General features: G+C 35.6%; 1 protein-coding gene across 1 annotated transcript in view; it reads right to left on the bottom strand.

Moving 5' to 3' along the window:
• LOC128174452 (receptor-type tyrosine-protein phosphatase T-like) overlaps positions 1–15,501 on the bottom strand; it is a gene marked incomplete at its 5' end in the record, with an annotated part of 106,381 nt that overhangs the window by 72,791 nt on the left and 18,089 nt on the right. Inside the window, one exon of the mRNA XM_052840008.1 lies at positions 10,097–10,297. Within this exon, the coding sequence (XP_052695968.1) occupies positions 10,097–10,297 (201 nt within the window). The remainder of the gene's footprint in view (positions 1–10,096; positions 10,298–15,501) is intronic.

The following is a 15,501-nucleotide window of genomic DNA, read 5'->3' as shown; positions in this document are numbered from 1 at the left end:
AAATCGTGTCAACGCAGATTTACATAGAGAAAAAGCCTTAAGCCATTCGACAGTATTTTTCGTAAAAAGTTGTGAAATCAATTAGTGCCATTTTAAATAATCAAAAGTAAGTTATTTAGTTTCATCTGTCGAAGGATTCCTGTCTTCTTAATTACGTAATAGTCATTGTAATGCAAAGCCCTCGTGTCAATCCGTTTCTTTGATGTCGAGAATGAGTTAATCTTCTCTCACGTGGCATTTGTTTGCGGATGATAAGAGCTGGTAAAATGTCTGGTGACTTGGAATATTTGGCACACAGCTGTTATCAGTTTGCTCATAAAGTTCTGTCCACGATCCGTGACAATTGTATATGGTGCACCATACCGACAAAATATTTCTTTAAAGAGCACTTTAGCAATTTCTGTAGATTCCTGCGTCCTGAGTGGGAAAGCTTCTGGCCACTTGCTAAATGAGTCCACAACCAAAAGAATGTATTTGTGACCTTCTGTTGTTTTTGTCAGTGGTCCAAGAATGTCCATATGAATTCTTGAGAATCGGTCCTCAATTGGCATAGGGGTGAGAGGTGCTGGTGCATGATGTGTTGGTTTCTTTGCGAGCTGGCATTCTTTGCAGGATCTGACGTAGTCTGCTATGTTTTGGTACATGCCTGGCCAATAATACTTGAGTTGAATAGCACGGTATGTTCGTTCAAATCCGAAGTGTGCTCCTCCAGCAAGACTGTCATGATAGGAGCGTATGACGTCCTCTCTGAGGCATCGAGGAACTGCTAGTTGTTTCAGATGGTTGTTTGGATGGCGTGCCCTTTTAGATCTTGGCTGATAGTAATGGTATAAGACGTCATCAAGAAACACATAGAAGTTCGACTCACTAAGAAGTCGATCTCGGTTTTTCTTGTCCTCTGGAAGCTCTTTGTTTTTAAAGTAATTGTACAAAGCTTCGAAATCTGGACAACTGCTTTGAAGTTCATCAATGGAAGTTGTATCTACTTGGTGAACTGTATCTACATCTATGGTTGTTGGAAATGGTCGTTGATAGTCGGTGTAAAAGAAGGTTGCTTGAGTAGATTTTCCTTCAGTTACAGGAGCAAAACATTGGACATCAGGTGATGGAATAATGTCTTCTGGTTCTAGGGCTTGACTGCTTGTTTCAGGATATGTACGTCTGGACAAAGCATCTGCAACTTCATTTTTCTTTCCTGCTTTGAATAATATTTCGTATGAATATCCTTGGAGTAGTACTGCCCATCTTGCAAGACGTCCTGTTGACTGTTTAACATTATGGAGCCATTTTAGAGCAGCATGGTCTGTATAAATTTTGAATGGGCGTCCAGCTAAGTAAACATGGTAGGTTTTTATCCCTTCGATAATGGCGAGTCCTTCACGTTCTGAGATTGGATATTTTCTCTCATGTCTGTTTAGAGAACGTCCACCATACGCGATGACTCTTTCTCGTCCATTTATGTCTTTTTGCCCAAGAATGTATCCTATGGCTGTTCCAGATGCATCTGTAGTCAGGGTAAACTGCCGTGTGTGGTCTGGGTAGGCCAATACAGGTGGTGTGGTTAAGGCAGTTTTTAGTCGGTCAAAGGCAGTCTGGCATTTGTCTGTCCATAAGAATTCCTCGTCTTTGGAGAGCAATACTGTGAGTGGGCTTGTAATTTTACTGTAACCTTTCACAAATCTTCTGTAATAATTACAAAGTCCCAGAAATGATCTTAGCTCTTTTTGGTTCTTTGGAGTGGGAAATGATTGGACAGCATCAGTTTTTGACACATCTGCTTTAATACCATCTTTTGTCAAAACATGTCCAAGGTATTTCACCTCTGGAAGAGCGAAGTAACATTTACTTGGTTTCAGTGTAAGGCCAGCTGATTGGAGTCGTCTGAAGATTTCATCTAGGTGTTTAAGATGGTCCTTAAAGGAGTTGGAGAAGACAAGGATGTCATCTACATACACCAGGCATGTCTTCCAATTGAGTCCTCTTAGAACGTGAGTCATCAGCGCTTGGAAGCTGGCAGGTGCGTTTACGAGACCAAAGGGCATCCTCTTCCATTGGTACACACCAGTGGGGGTTACAAAGGCAGATTTGTGTTTGGTTTCTTCATCCATTGGTATTTGCCAGAATCCTGAAGCAAGATCCAAGGTGGAGAAAAATTTAGCCTGTGTGGTACCGATAGTGTCAAACACATCCTCTAGACGAAGCAGAGGGAAAGTAAATTGCTTGGTGACTGCATTGAGTTTTCGGTAGTCCACAGCGAAGCGAAGTTGGCCGTTCTTTTTCTACATTACCTGCACATTCAATGCACTGATTTTACCATCACTAACAAGCACACCAACCGCTCCATTGATGTTCCAACTACCATCTAGATCTCACCATTCACTGCTGGAAAAATTCATAACATCCTTCAGCATCCATACACAGCATATTTCCTGTTGTCACACCACAAATATTTCCAAATTTTGTAACAGCCATCTTATCTCCCTTGCAACATCTTGGCATGACTTACTTGTGTAGATAAGTGTTTGAGTAATTGCGAATTTTTTTTTCAGTGTTTGAATTTTAGTGTTCATTGTACCTATGTTTTGGGTGTGTGCATTCTTATTTTTGTTGCACTATTGTATTAACTTCTGTTGTATATATTACTTCATTTTTTTATCCAAGTTTTTTTTTTCTCATTACCTGAACAGTGTATATTTCATTTTTATTTTTGAGGACAAAAATTTTTCTGACCAAGAGGGAATTATCATAGTGTCATTTTGACCCTCAAATATATTTTTCTATTTTGCTCATTTCAAAATGTATTTTATATTTTTAATTATATTGACCAGATAAGATATATTATTTGCAAATCGTGTCAACGCAGATTTACATAGAGAAAAAGCCTTAAGCCATTCGACAGTATTTTTCGTAAAAAGTTGTGAAATCAATTAGTGCCATTTTAAGTAATCAAAAGTAAGTTATTTAGTTTCATCTGTCGAAGGATTCCTGTCTTCTTAATTACGTAATAGTCATTGTAATGCAAAGCCCTCGTGTCAATCCGTTTCTTTGATGTCGAGAATGAGTTAATCTTCTCTCACGGCTTTTTAGGAACAATTAATGGCAAGAATAACTCAACACCAGGACAGGGGACGCTATAGGGTTTTTGTCCGATCACTTTTGCGACGGACATCAACCAATAAACATATAATTATACATTGTCTCCTGTCCTGTGTTTCAGGTATGTAGATTTTATTTGTTCTTTGTATTTTTAATTTTTATCACATTTATAGAAAACTGGTTATGCTGCTGAACTTTTTAGTAATGATTTAATATCATCAAATTGTGTCATGAGAATTTTGCATTTAGCTGTATTATTTTTAAATTACCAGTAAGGTTTATCTCACTTAGGTAATGTGTAAGAATCAAGTAACAACATTTTTCTATTTAGCTTACTCTATATATTTTTGATTAGAAACTGATTTTTAAGTTTAAGCACTTTTCGGATATTGTATATCCGCCATATACAGGTTTTACATTTAGTTATGTAAACACTACATTTTGTGCAAACGCGCAGTCCATCTTGCTGTTTTTCCTATTTATTCGTTACAAAAAGAAATATGCAGAAAGTATCAATGTAAGTGAACTTGTCCGGTGATACTGAACATCTGATCAGGCTTTACTTGTTTTATGTTGATTGTAAGTTAAGGTATAATTTAGTACTTGTGCACTCATGCTCAATGTTTAGATAATGCGAGTTAAGATAATAGATGTGTTAAGCTTAACCATAGTCAGTGTTTGTATATAGTAGATTAGGTTTTGCAATGATGTTTGTCATCTTTGTTAGCTCCCCCTTTTTGGATAAATCCGGAAGTTAGGGTTTTGTATTGTTGCTCTCTGTAAGCATGCCCCCCCCCCTTTCTGTGTGAAACCGGAAGTCACTATCATCCGAGTTGTAAACAATCACACGTGCATTTTCTATTTTTGGTCTGTTCCTTTCAAGCCCCTCTCTAGCCAAGCAAATATATTATTAGCTAATTTCCCCCATTAGAATGTAATTACACACTTTGAATTTGATCATTTATTTTTATAATAAAGATGTATAGTAGACATATTATTGTACCTGTGTAATGAATTGTGTGTTTATATAATGATGTTTAATTAACACATGAACATGAATCTGTGGCATTGTTATGCACTTTCATTTTGATTTTACAGTGTACCATTGTTTTTATATCTTTTATTATAATTATATTTGACAACACTTTTGCGACGGACATCAACCAATAAACATATAATTATACATTGTCTCCTGTCCTGTGTTTCAGGTTGAAGTTACAAATGGTAAATGATCAATACTGGAACTGGAGAAGTGAGGAATACAAAGTGGCTTTGCAAAGCTTTTTTGTTTAAATGCCCACAGGGAGAGTTTCTACCTGCCCTTGGAGATGGGTGATTGGAAGTTGTTTTAAATAAAACATGTATACTAGCCACGTTGTTAAAGTTTATCTATGAAAACATATGGGAAAATTAAAATTTATCAGCGTCTTGCACCTTTTCAATATTAGGCCCTGTACCTTATTATGAACTTTAAGTTTTTCGATAAAATTATAGGTTTCAAAGTATTTTTTTAAAGATATCAGGCAGGGAGGTGGTCATCATTAAAATACTATAATTTTCTACTCCAGAATGAATTTTTTACTACAGAATAAAACTTAATTAAATGTTTCTACTGTGGAATCATTAGAATTCGTGGTTGCTCAATTTTCATGGTTTCATGTGGGTAGATCTTCACCACGAATTTACATCCTCATCGAAAACAAATCAAGTAAGAGTTATCTTTCTTACTGAAACTGAAAACCGCATTCACGAAATTACATCCTTGCGAATAAGCAGAAACACCCCCCGACAAAAAAAAACCCAACGAAAACTGACCCCCACGAAATTATAGAATTCTTAAGGAATGAATTCAATATTTCTTTGTTTATACGATATTAAATGATTTGGGACAGTTTACGCTTTATAAACCGCGAAGCGGTTTATAAAAAAGCTTAAACTCTTTCAAACCATTTTATATCGTATAAAACTAATAAATATTGAATTCCTTGCTTATAATTTAATGTTTTTACTCTTCAATTTAGAAATAAAACCCCGGTCATTTGACCTTTGAAATGACGTAAAATTGTACAAAATTCAAGCGTAACGTCAGGCTCATTGAAACGTTTTTGACGTTAGTTTTACTTTGAAGTAAGCAACATTCTTTATACGATATAAGATATTTGAGATTGTTTGCTATTTATTATAATCATTTTTCATAAAATCATACTATACAATTACTACATTTATGATAGGGGATATTTAATATACAGGGTCTCAAACTTTTGCCATTCTCAATTAAAGGGGTTACCGGTAGGGGACGTGTATTGCTTATGCAATACTCTCAGAATGCTTGTTAAAGTCTGCAATGCATCTACACCATTGTCCTACACCAGAGCAAGAGAGATTCTGTTATCGGCCTTAAGCAACATTAGCCTTGACGGTTCACAATTTTCTTTACATAGTTGTACATTCATTGTACTGCACAATTTACATATTTGTTTATATGGTATGCGATTATATTACATATACGTCTTGTTTCTTAATGTGAGTAAATGCGATCATGTAACGAATGCACCTAACCAATTTCATTTCGTTGTGGTTTTTTAAATTAGACAAGAAAAGATTTATTTTTGGAGGAGTGAAACGAGGGAGAATAAAAGTAGTGCCGCCGGGACTCCAAAAAGATGTGAACCTTATGCACTCTGTATGAACGAAACACGTGTTCGAAGTAAGGCAGCACTATCTGAGCAAAATTATAGAAAAACCTTGGAAATTCTTTTAAAGTGTAAATATATTTTGTGTTTTATTGATTCGGTTTTTTTCTTTCCTGTTTTCTTTATTCAAAAGTTTAACTACACTGTTTAGTTTATGCATTTAGAAGTCCATGCAACCTGAATGCCTCGGTCGGAAAGCAACCGACCGTAACTTTCTCGACCAGTATATATCCCAAGTGGCAGTTGAGGAGTGATCAAAACTAATATGGCAACCAAATGCTTTTATGAATCAGCTTTAATGAAGGAGACAGTTTTCACAACAATGAGGATTCCGTTTAAAAATTATCAAATTTATCATATTTTTATGTGTAACCATTTTAAAATTCAGTTAAATATCTTGTAAAATTTGGTATGAAATTTCCAGACATTATTTCATATTGCTGTTTGTATAATTTGTATAACGTTGCATGTAAAAAAGACCTACACTGAATCATGCAGTACCATTAGCTTTAGGAATATAGCATATGAATTGCAACACATTCTTTTATTCAATGGTGAAACAAAGATAACTTAATTAAAAAATCCTTTAGGTATTAGTTTAAAAATATTCAATATGTAAAACTAGAGCAAAGCTCGTGGCAATTCCACGAGTAGGTCTTCCGTTGTTGCTGATAGTTGAAAGTATATGTGATTTGGTGTCAAACGATTATAATGACTAAAATTTCAGTTCTGCTTTTGTTATGAAAACGTGTTGTGATTAAAAGCTTGTATAAAACTTTTTTTTTTAAAAAGACAGGAAGAAAATGTTTAAGGAAAACTATTTGTCGAACATAGTTTGTGTAATCGTTTCAAAAATTCTTTAAACATGCAATGGGAAGTTTAATGGCGAATTAAATTTTAAAAGGGTAGCAAACATTGTTATATACATGTACTCATGATTCATGTCAGGAATTGCATTTTTTTTTTAAAAAACGAACCCGTCTATAAAACACCTAACCATTTCTTTAAGATAACTTCGATCTGTATTTAAATCTTTCTAAATCTTTGAAGACTATGTACAAGTTTGTACAATTGTTTCGTGCTGTCAAAATTTAGTAATTAGTCAAAATTGATGGCATCTCTGAACAAATTTATAAGAAAGTGTGTGTCGTCTATGCATGTATTGACCAATGTTTTGAATGCATATTTGCACTCTCCTCATCATCGTCGGAACCCAAGCGTTTTCTATCCGTTGCACTGCGTTGAAAGCAATGTAATAGATAAGAAACCCGTGGGTTTCGACGTTGTCTCCTCAATGACATGTGTCAATCTGAATAAGGATTTCAAAGCTTTCACATGTAAAGTCTTGATAATGAATCCCTACAGTTCTATATTTTATGCTAAAAATACAAATAAATAGGAAAATGTAGCGAACGCCATAAAGGCATTATTTCTTATTTCTACACATGTATATCATTATAGTTCTTGAAAATATTTACCTCTATTTTGAGAGATTGGGTATTCAATGTTGACCTAAAATTAGTATTCCACTGGCTGTAGCTAACATTGTAAGTAAATTAAGTTGCATTACAACCTCATACTACACAAATTCAATAAACATTTTTTTAATCAATTTTCATATAATTAGCAATAAATAAAACCCCCAAGATATGTCGCTATATTATAGTCTGTAAGTCAAATGAACTATCATGGTCTTACAAAGAAATAAGAAATCTGTCGACACTTGCAGTACTTTGATATTCTATGGCAATCGACTGCATTGCATACTGTAGTCGAATTTCATAAATTATAACCCCAAGAATAACTTTTCCTTAGACTTAAAACTTTTATTTATAACATAACTATAGACGTTAAGCGTGTTCAACAGGTTAATTTATTAGCCACATTCTCAGATTACGATTAGCACCTTTAATGTGAAGTTGAGTGACTTCGAAATGTAGCCTTATTGTTTGACAAGTTAACGGACCACTGTAGCTAAAGCGACACAAGAATTTCGGTCGCACGTGGCGATTGAATTAACACAGACTGACCGAATAAACAAACGGGTGGGAAAGTGAAAAAAGTTAAGGAGAAAATGTTACTCATAAGAAGTCACCAAAAATGATTTCGACAGATTTGGATATTTTTTCGCCAATTTAAAAAAAAAATCCAGCGCGAGCACTTGGCAGCAGGGCGGGGGCATCACAGCAATGAATTTGTTTTCACAATGAAACGAACGACCATGTAGAAACATTACAGAAGTGATTAATATGTGACCGATAGAATCTAAACAAAACGTGTTTTAAAACTTATGTGAATATTCAATATAATAATAATCACCGAATGCCTTTATTTATGACATTCTTTTTATCGTGCCAGCACCTCCCGCAAACATTATCATAGTGTCATTTTGACCCTCAAATATATTTTTCTATATTTTGTCATTTCAAAATATCTTTTATATTTTTAATTATATTGACCAGATTAGATATATTATTTGCAAATCGTGTCAACTTGGATTTACATAGAGAAAAAGCCTTAGGCCATTTGACAGTATTTTTCGTAAAACGTTGTGAAATCAATTAGTGCCATTTTAAGTAATCAAAACTTAGTTATTTAGATTCATCTGTCGAAGGAATCCTGTTTACTTAATTACGTTATAGTCATTGTAATGCAAAGCCCTCGCGTCAATCTTATTCTTTGATGTCGAGAATGAGTTAATTTTCCTCTCACGGCTTTTTGGAACAATTAATGGCAAGAGTAACTCAACACCGGGACAGGGGACGCTATAGGGTTTTTGTCAGATCACTTTTGGACAGACATCAACCAATAAACATATTATTTTACATTGTCTCCTGTCCTGTATTTCAGGTACGTAGATTTTATTTGTTCTTTGTATTTTTAATTTTTGTCTCATTTATAGAAAACTGGTTATGCTGCTGAACTTTTAAGTAATGATTTAATATCATAAAATTGCATTTAGTTGTATTATTTTTAAATTACCAGTAAGGTTTATCTCACTTAGGTAATGTGTAAGAATCAAGTAGCAACATTTTTCTATGCTGACCATCAGCAACCATTCCGTAAGACCATAAACCGAAACAATATTCACTGTTGACACAACTTCTATCGGTGATCTTCAAAAGAGTTGTCCAGATTTCACAGCGAATCAAATTTTTATGTATTTCTTGATGACGTCCTTCACCACTATTACCAGCCAAGATCCAAAAGGTCTCGTCATCCAAACAACCACCTAAAAAAAGTGGCAGTACCCCGTTGTCTCAGAGAATATGTTATATGGTTATACCATGATAGTCTTGCTGGAGGTGCACATCTTGGATTTGAACATACATACCGTGCCATCCAATTAAAATATTATTGGCCAGCTATGTATCAAAATATAGCAGATTATGTCAGATCCTGCAGAGAATGTCAATTGTCCAAAAAAAACATCATGCTCCCGCACTACTCACACCAATGCCAATTGAAGACAGATTTTCCGGAATCCACATGTACATCCTTGGCCCACTTACCAAAACGACAGAGGGCCATAAATATATACTTCCTGTTGTGGATTCTTTCAGCAAATTGCCAGAGGCTTTTCCATCAAGAACCCAAGATTCCACTGAGATAGCCAAAGTACTTTTTAAGGAAATATTCTGTCGTTATGGTGCACCATATGCCATCGTCACAGACCGCGGACAAAATTTTATGAGAAAGCTTGTAACAGCCGTCTGCTAGATATTTAATAAGTAACGAGACATTTTACCAGCCCAAAACAAACACCACCTGTGAACGGATGAACAGTACCATTGCACAATATCTACGTACCTACGTTAATCAACATTAAACAAACTGGCAGGACATTTTACCTGGTATCCTGATGGCAATCCGAATGAGCCCATCCACCCAATCATTGGATCTTGCCCCATACCAAATTCTGTAAATGTATCTTCAATTTGACACATCTTTTATACCCAAAGATGGAATAAGCCAGGATGCCAAAACTCATGTCACTAACCTGATGAAACACCTTAAATTAGTACATGAGATAGCAACCCAGAACATTCAGCATGCTCGTCAAAAACAAAAAGAGCATTATGACAAGATCTCGAAGGAACCTAACTTCTATGTTGGACAAAGTGTCTTGCTGCATAAACCCCACGTAGCAAAGGGACTTTCACCTAAACTACACAATCCCTATTACATCATTGCTGAATGTCCAAACATTTCACCGCACAATAATAGTAAGGTCTTCCGGTTCCAACGGAAGACCTTAATTAAGATGTAAAAGAACGTAATTCTTTCTTCTGAAATATAAATCTTACCTTCACTCCTGTAATAAATGTTCACACTTTTTAAGCTATATGGCTTCAGAAGATCCACTTCAAACCACGCCTTCGTACGATTTGTATCGGTATGTGCACAACTTCCAAAATCCGTACGTGTCTTGCCATCATTTGCTAAACTGGCATATTGCCTTTTGAATGTCGAACTTTGTGTTACTCTAGCTGATAGAGAAAGATTTTCTGAAAAATAGTTACATAAATGTAATTTTTATGTAAATAAGATAGTAAATAAATTAATGTGCGATGTTTTGGTTGTTTTTTAGCTCACCTGAGCTAAAAGCTCAAGTGAGCTTTTCTGATCACATTTTGTCTTCAAAATTGTAAAAATTAGGACCCAGCCCTTCTTCGAGAGGAGATACTTGTGAATAATTGAAATTTATTTTTTTAATCTTCTTCCCAAGAACCATTTGGCTAGGAAAGCTGAAACTTATGTGGAAGCATCCTCAACTAGGATGGAGAAGGCTTATATTGGCATTGCCTGCTGCCTAATCCATTTACGTAAATGTATATTTGCATAATAAAATATGTTCAAATTCACGGTTATGAAAACCATGGGTGATAAAGGCCAAAATAAGGGGTCGAATTTTTATAAAGAAATATATATAGTAAATCTTTAAAAATCTTCATCTTAAAAACTAATCCGCCAGGAAAACTGAAACTTACGTGAAAGCATTCTCAGCTAGTGAAGATTCAATGTTGTGAAAACATGAATTTTATGACAAAAAAACATAAAATTGTATTATTATAACGAACACTGCAAACAAACAGAATTCACATTAAAACATTTTTAGATTTTTCTCTCATCCATTCATCATCTCTACATTCTCATATACTAAATGTTTCTAATAGATTTCTATTGAAAAAGACACCAAGTGCCTCATTTAAATCAAACTCATTGATATCAGGATTATTTACTACTTTGTGCATCAATATTACCATCGTTGCAATCGCAACTTCTCGGGCCTTTCCGACAGGCTCGGAAAAACACCTCGAATGTATTAACATTACCGGATGTTAGAATTTTATACAAAATGGAGGCGCTTCCCATTAAAATAAGAATCAGCTAGACAGCCTTATAAGTCGCTTCTGTGTTATATTTTAGGGTATATCATTTACTTTAATGAAGTCTAGCTTACATCTCAACACATCGTAAAATGTGTTGTGTCTATATCAAGTTTTATAAAAAGGGGGTTGTCATTGACGCCTATGTAATACATTCGAGGTGTTTTTCCGAGCTTGCCGGAAAGGCCCGAGAAGTTGCGATTGCCATCGTTGTTCACTACTCATTCTGGCAGGGTGAAACATCGTGCCTGATGATAATAAAATCGTATAATCGATAATTTAATTTACAAACAAAATCTGTTGCGCGAGCGCGCGGACGCGCCAAATACAGTTAGCCTTCTCAGAAACTAATCAGTCAGGAAAGCTGAAACTTATGAAGAAGTATCCTCGGCTAGTGTAGATTTTAAGTTGGGAAAATCAAGACACCGAGGGGCAGGATGGGGCCACAGTGGGGGATCAAATTACTACATAGGAATATATAAAGTGTGTCTTTAAAAATCTTCTTCTCAGAAATTAAATTGTCCAGTAGAGCTGAAACTTATGTGGATGCATCCTCAACTAGTCTAGATTCAAAGATGTAAAAACCATGACCCCCGGGGATAGTGTGAGGCCACAATTTGGGGGGTCGTATTTTTTACAAAGGAATGTATAGAGTAAATCTCCTTCCCAAAAACTCATCCGCCAGGACAGCTGAAACTTATGTGGATGCATCCCAAGCTAGTGTAGATTCAAAGTTGTGAAAATCATTACCCGAGGGGGTAGGGTGTGTAGTGTCATGTATTGTATAAATATTTGTCGTATGACTTAATGTGTATCTATGTATCCGTTTGATGTACGAGATAATAAATGTATGTAAAACATTCAATGGTGTTGAGCACATGTTCACAATAATAATCTGCCACAATCAGACAGTACATTGGCACGAGGATAAACTAAGTTATTTAAGGTGAAGATGAAATCGATTGAAATTGGTGGTATCCACAGATTTGACCAAAATTTTACACTCAGCAGGAAATGGGGTACAAGATATTTACTTCACACTCACGGAAACGGATCCAGTGAAAACCAGACTGTGTACGACGTTGCGTGTAAGTTATTAGCAAACCATTTTGCACCTTTGACAATGGTCCTTTGGAACAATCACTATTCAGATCAACGGGCCAACAGATAAACGAAACCATAGAACAGTTCATAACTCGTTTACGCGAAATAGCAGAGTACTGTAACTTCGGAGAAGGAACTGATGAAATGATAAGAGATCAAGTGATTGAGAAGTGCATTTCACACAGACTCCGTAGAAAATTAGAGATCTAGGACTTAACACTAGAAAAATTGAGACAAACGGCCCAGGCAATGGAATTTGCAGATAAGCAAGCTCAGGTCATGGAGGGGAAAGATTCTCAACAGTTATCAAGAAATCAGACCTCATCAGTGAATTGAATTCAGCACAAGAATAAACACATGATTAACCTAATATGCTATGCTTGTGGGAGGAGAGGACACACGAAGAAGGACCCTGGATGTCCAGCATTGAAGCGATCTTGTAACAAGTGTGGAAATGCCGGACATTTTAAAAAAATGTACAAAACTGGAAACTCGAACAACATTCCAAATAGAAGCCGTCAAGGTACAGAGTATGAACTGTTGATATGAATGATGATGTGTGTCAGAATACCGAGAATGTCGAAGAACATAATTACTAGTAGTGGATCAAAGGACAGTTCTGTAAGTGGAGTGCAGGTGAAGTTGTTAGTTGACATCTGGAACTGATGTCAACGTTATGGACCATAAGTTATGGGAATCTCTGAAAGTCAACCGAGTGAAGTGTATTAGTCAGAGGTCCTCCAAGAAATTGTTTACGTATGGTGGAAATTCCCTAACAGTTATTTCCAAGCAGATGTGAGCTTGTGCAACGAAAAGAGTGTAAACACAGACATTTTTGTGATTCAAGAGGAAGCACCTGGTATTTTGGGAAAAGACACAGCAGTGAAAGTTGGACTTTTGATACTTAAGTTAGCTAATGTTAACAGTGTGAATGACAGAAAAACTGAGTTGATTTCAAAGTTTCTGTTGTGTTTTACTGACATTGGAAAATGAAGGACTACCGTCTAAAGATTCCGATTGATCCGGAGGTGACACCTGTGGTACAGCCCCTTGGACGAATCGCAGAACACCTGAGGGAAAAATTGGAGAAGAATCTTGATGACCTAGTACAACAGGACATCATAAAGAAGGTTGAGGCACCAAGTCCATGTATCTCGCCTGTTGTTGTTGTGCTTGTTGAAATGACATTCGATTGTGTGTGGACATGAGAAAAGCAAACCAAGCTGTCATACGTGAGCGATACCCTATATCGTGGAAGAAGTTCTGCAAGATTTCAATCAAAGTACTGTGTTTTCAAAACTAGACAATAAGCTAGCTTATCAACAGACAGTATATTGGCGACGAGGATGGCCACAATTGAATTTCTACATAGAAATATAGAGAGAATGTAGTGTAGTTTAAATCCGTTTAAATCACAATCCTTAGGAGTAGGGTCGGGTTACATTTGTAATCCAGTTGAACAAAAAAAATCATTTTTATTTACAAATACTGAAATATTATAGCGAGCGCAGCTCGCCGGCGCGCAGCGCCGGAGCGAAGCGAGCTCTACCGGCAAGGCCTGTGTGAATAAAAAATTCGGACTAGTCGCACATTCATTCAACGGATTTTTTTGGCGTCAGTAAATCGGACCAGTAATGCATTGTTTTAATCGTCCCAGTAGTTCTCTGTAATCATGGCAATTTTTATCACTTCACACTCTCACGAGAATCAAAAAGACAATAAAAACAATAACGATGTATACGACATACAGTCAGTGCTACCTCTAAAGTTCACCTCAGTACACTATCAATCAAAAACAATCGAGTGACGTCACAAAGGTTTACACATTGATCCGATAGATTTTTTCGGTGTCAGTAAATTTTGACCCACAATTCATAGTACCAATGGTTTCCAACCTCACGTTCTCACGAGAATCAAAGTAATTAAAACTTTTTAGAAGCAATATAAGATGTGTAATTTTAAGAACATCGTGCTTTTTAAGTAATTAAAACAGTATACTTCGCGTAATTTTTTTTCTCAGGGGAGTTTTGAAGAGTCAGGTGACACTTAACCAACGTCAGCTTTGACGTCACAATAAGCACTGATAAGGGGAAATTACTCTAATTGAAGTTATTGTAAATCTGCTCAAATGACCAAAATCATCTCAAAATCTTGCAAAGTCTAAGCTGAAGAACACCTGAAGATTAGAGACATTTCTTCAGATACCATTTGTAAATTACACTCATTTGGATGAATGCTCACATTTATTTTATTCACTATAATTACAGTAAATTCCTGGAACGTACACGTACAATGTAGCATCACCCTTTTTTTAAAAGGGGGTGGGTGGGTAGATGGCAGCCTCATCCAAAAAATCTTTGCAAGCAAAAAAAAAAAAAAAAAAAAATCAAAAAAAAATCATGAAAATTCTAATCCTTCTGACTAGTCCTTCACTTTCAGTTATTACATGCAAAAGGGGGGGGGGGGGGGGGCACCATGTTCTTTTAATATGATAAGCAAATATTTTTAAGCGTAAATAAAAAAAAATTAAACATTAATTTTTTTTTTTTAAAAGTGGAGGGCGCAAATACATGATAAGTCTATGTGTCAATTGAAAAAAAAAATGAAATATTTTTTTTTTAACATGGGGGGGGGGCTCTATGATGAGTCCAGTTTTATAATTATGTACGTTTAGGAAAAAATGTCTACTGCAAAAAAAGGGGGGGGGGATAAACTGACCTTACAATCACTTTATAAGAGGAGTTACAGTGCAATGAATATTTATATATTAAAATCTTTATTATTCAACAACATTGTATCTGAGATTAAACTACTGTTCTTCTAATAAATAAATAAATAAATAAATTATAACAAATCTTATAAACTATGAATAATAAAAATTTACTGAAAAATAGGTATTTTTTTTTTGATTCAAATTTTACGTTGTTAATTTTTATTTTTATTGATTTATTATAATTGATTGTTTGATCACATGCCATGTGCTCGCCCCAACGGTCGCACCGTAAAACATATTACAAATATTGACTGGGGTTCAGGGCAACATTGATTATATTAGCCCCCGAAGGACGAAATATTACCCGACGCGATGCGGAGGGCAATATTTCGTCCCAAGGGGGCTAATATTATCAATGTTGCCCGAAAACACAGTCAACATTTGTTTTGTTATATGAAGAAACAAAACAAAATTTAAGAAAGTAATTGAAAACAGATCGCCGTAA

This window comes from Crassostrea angulata, chromosome 2, assembly GCF_025612915.1.
Source record: "Crassostrea angulata isolate pt1a10 chromosome 2, ASM2561291v2, whole genome shotgun sequence".
Lineage (NCBI taxonomy): Eukaryota > Metazoa > Mollusca > Bivalvia > Ostreida > Ostreidae > Magallana > Magallana angulata.
This window is presented reverse-complemented; position numbering and strand designations above follow the sequence as displayed.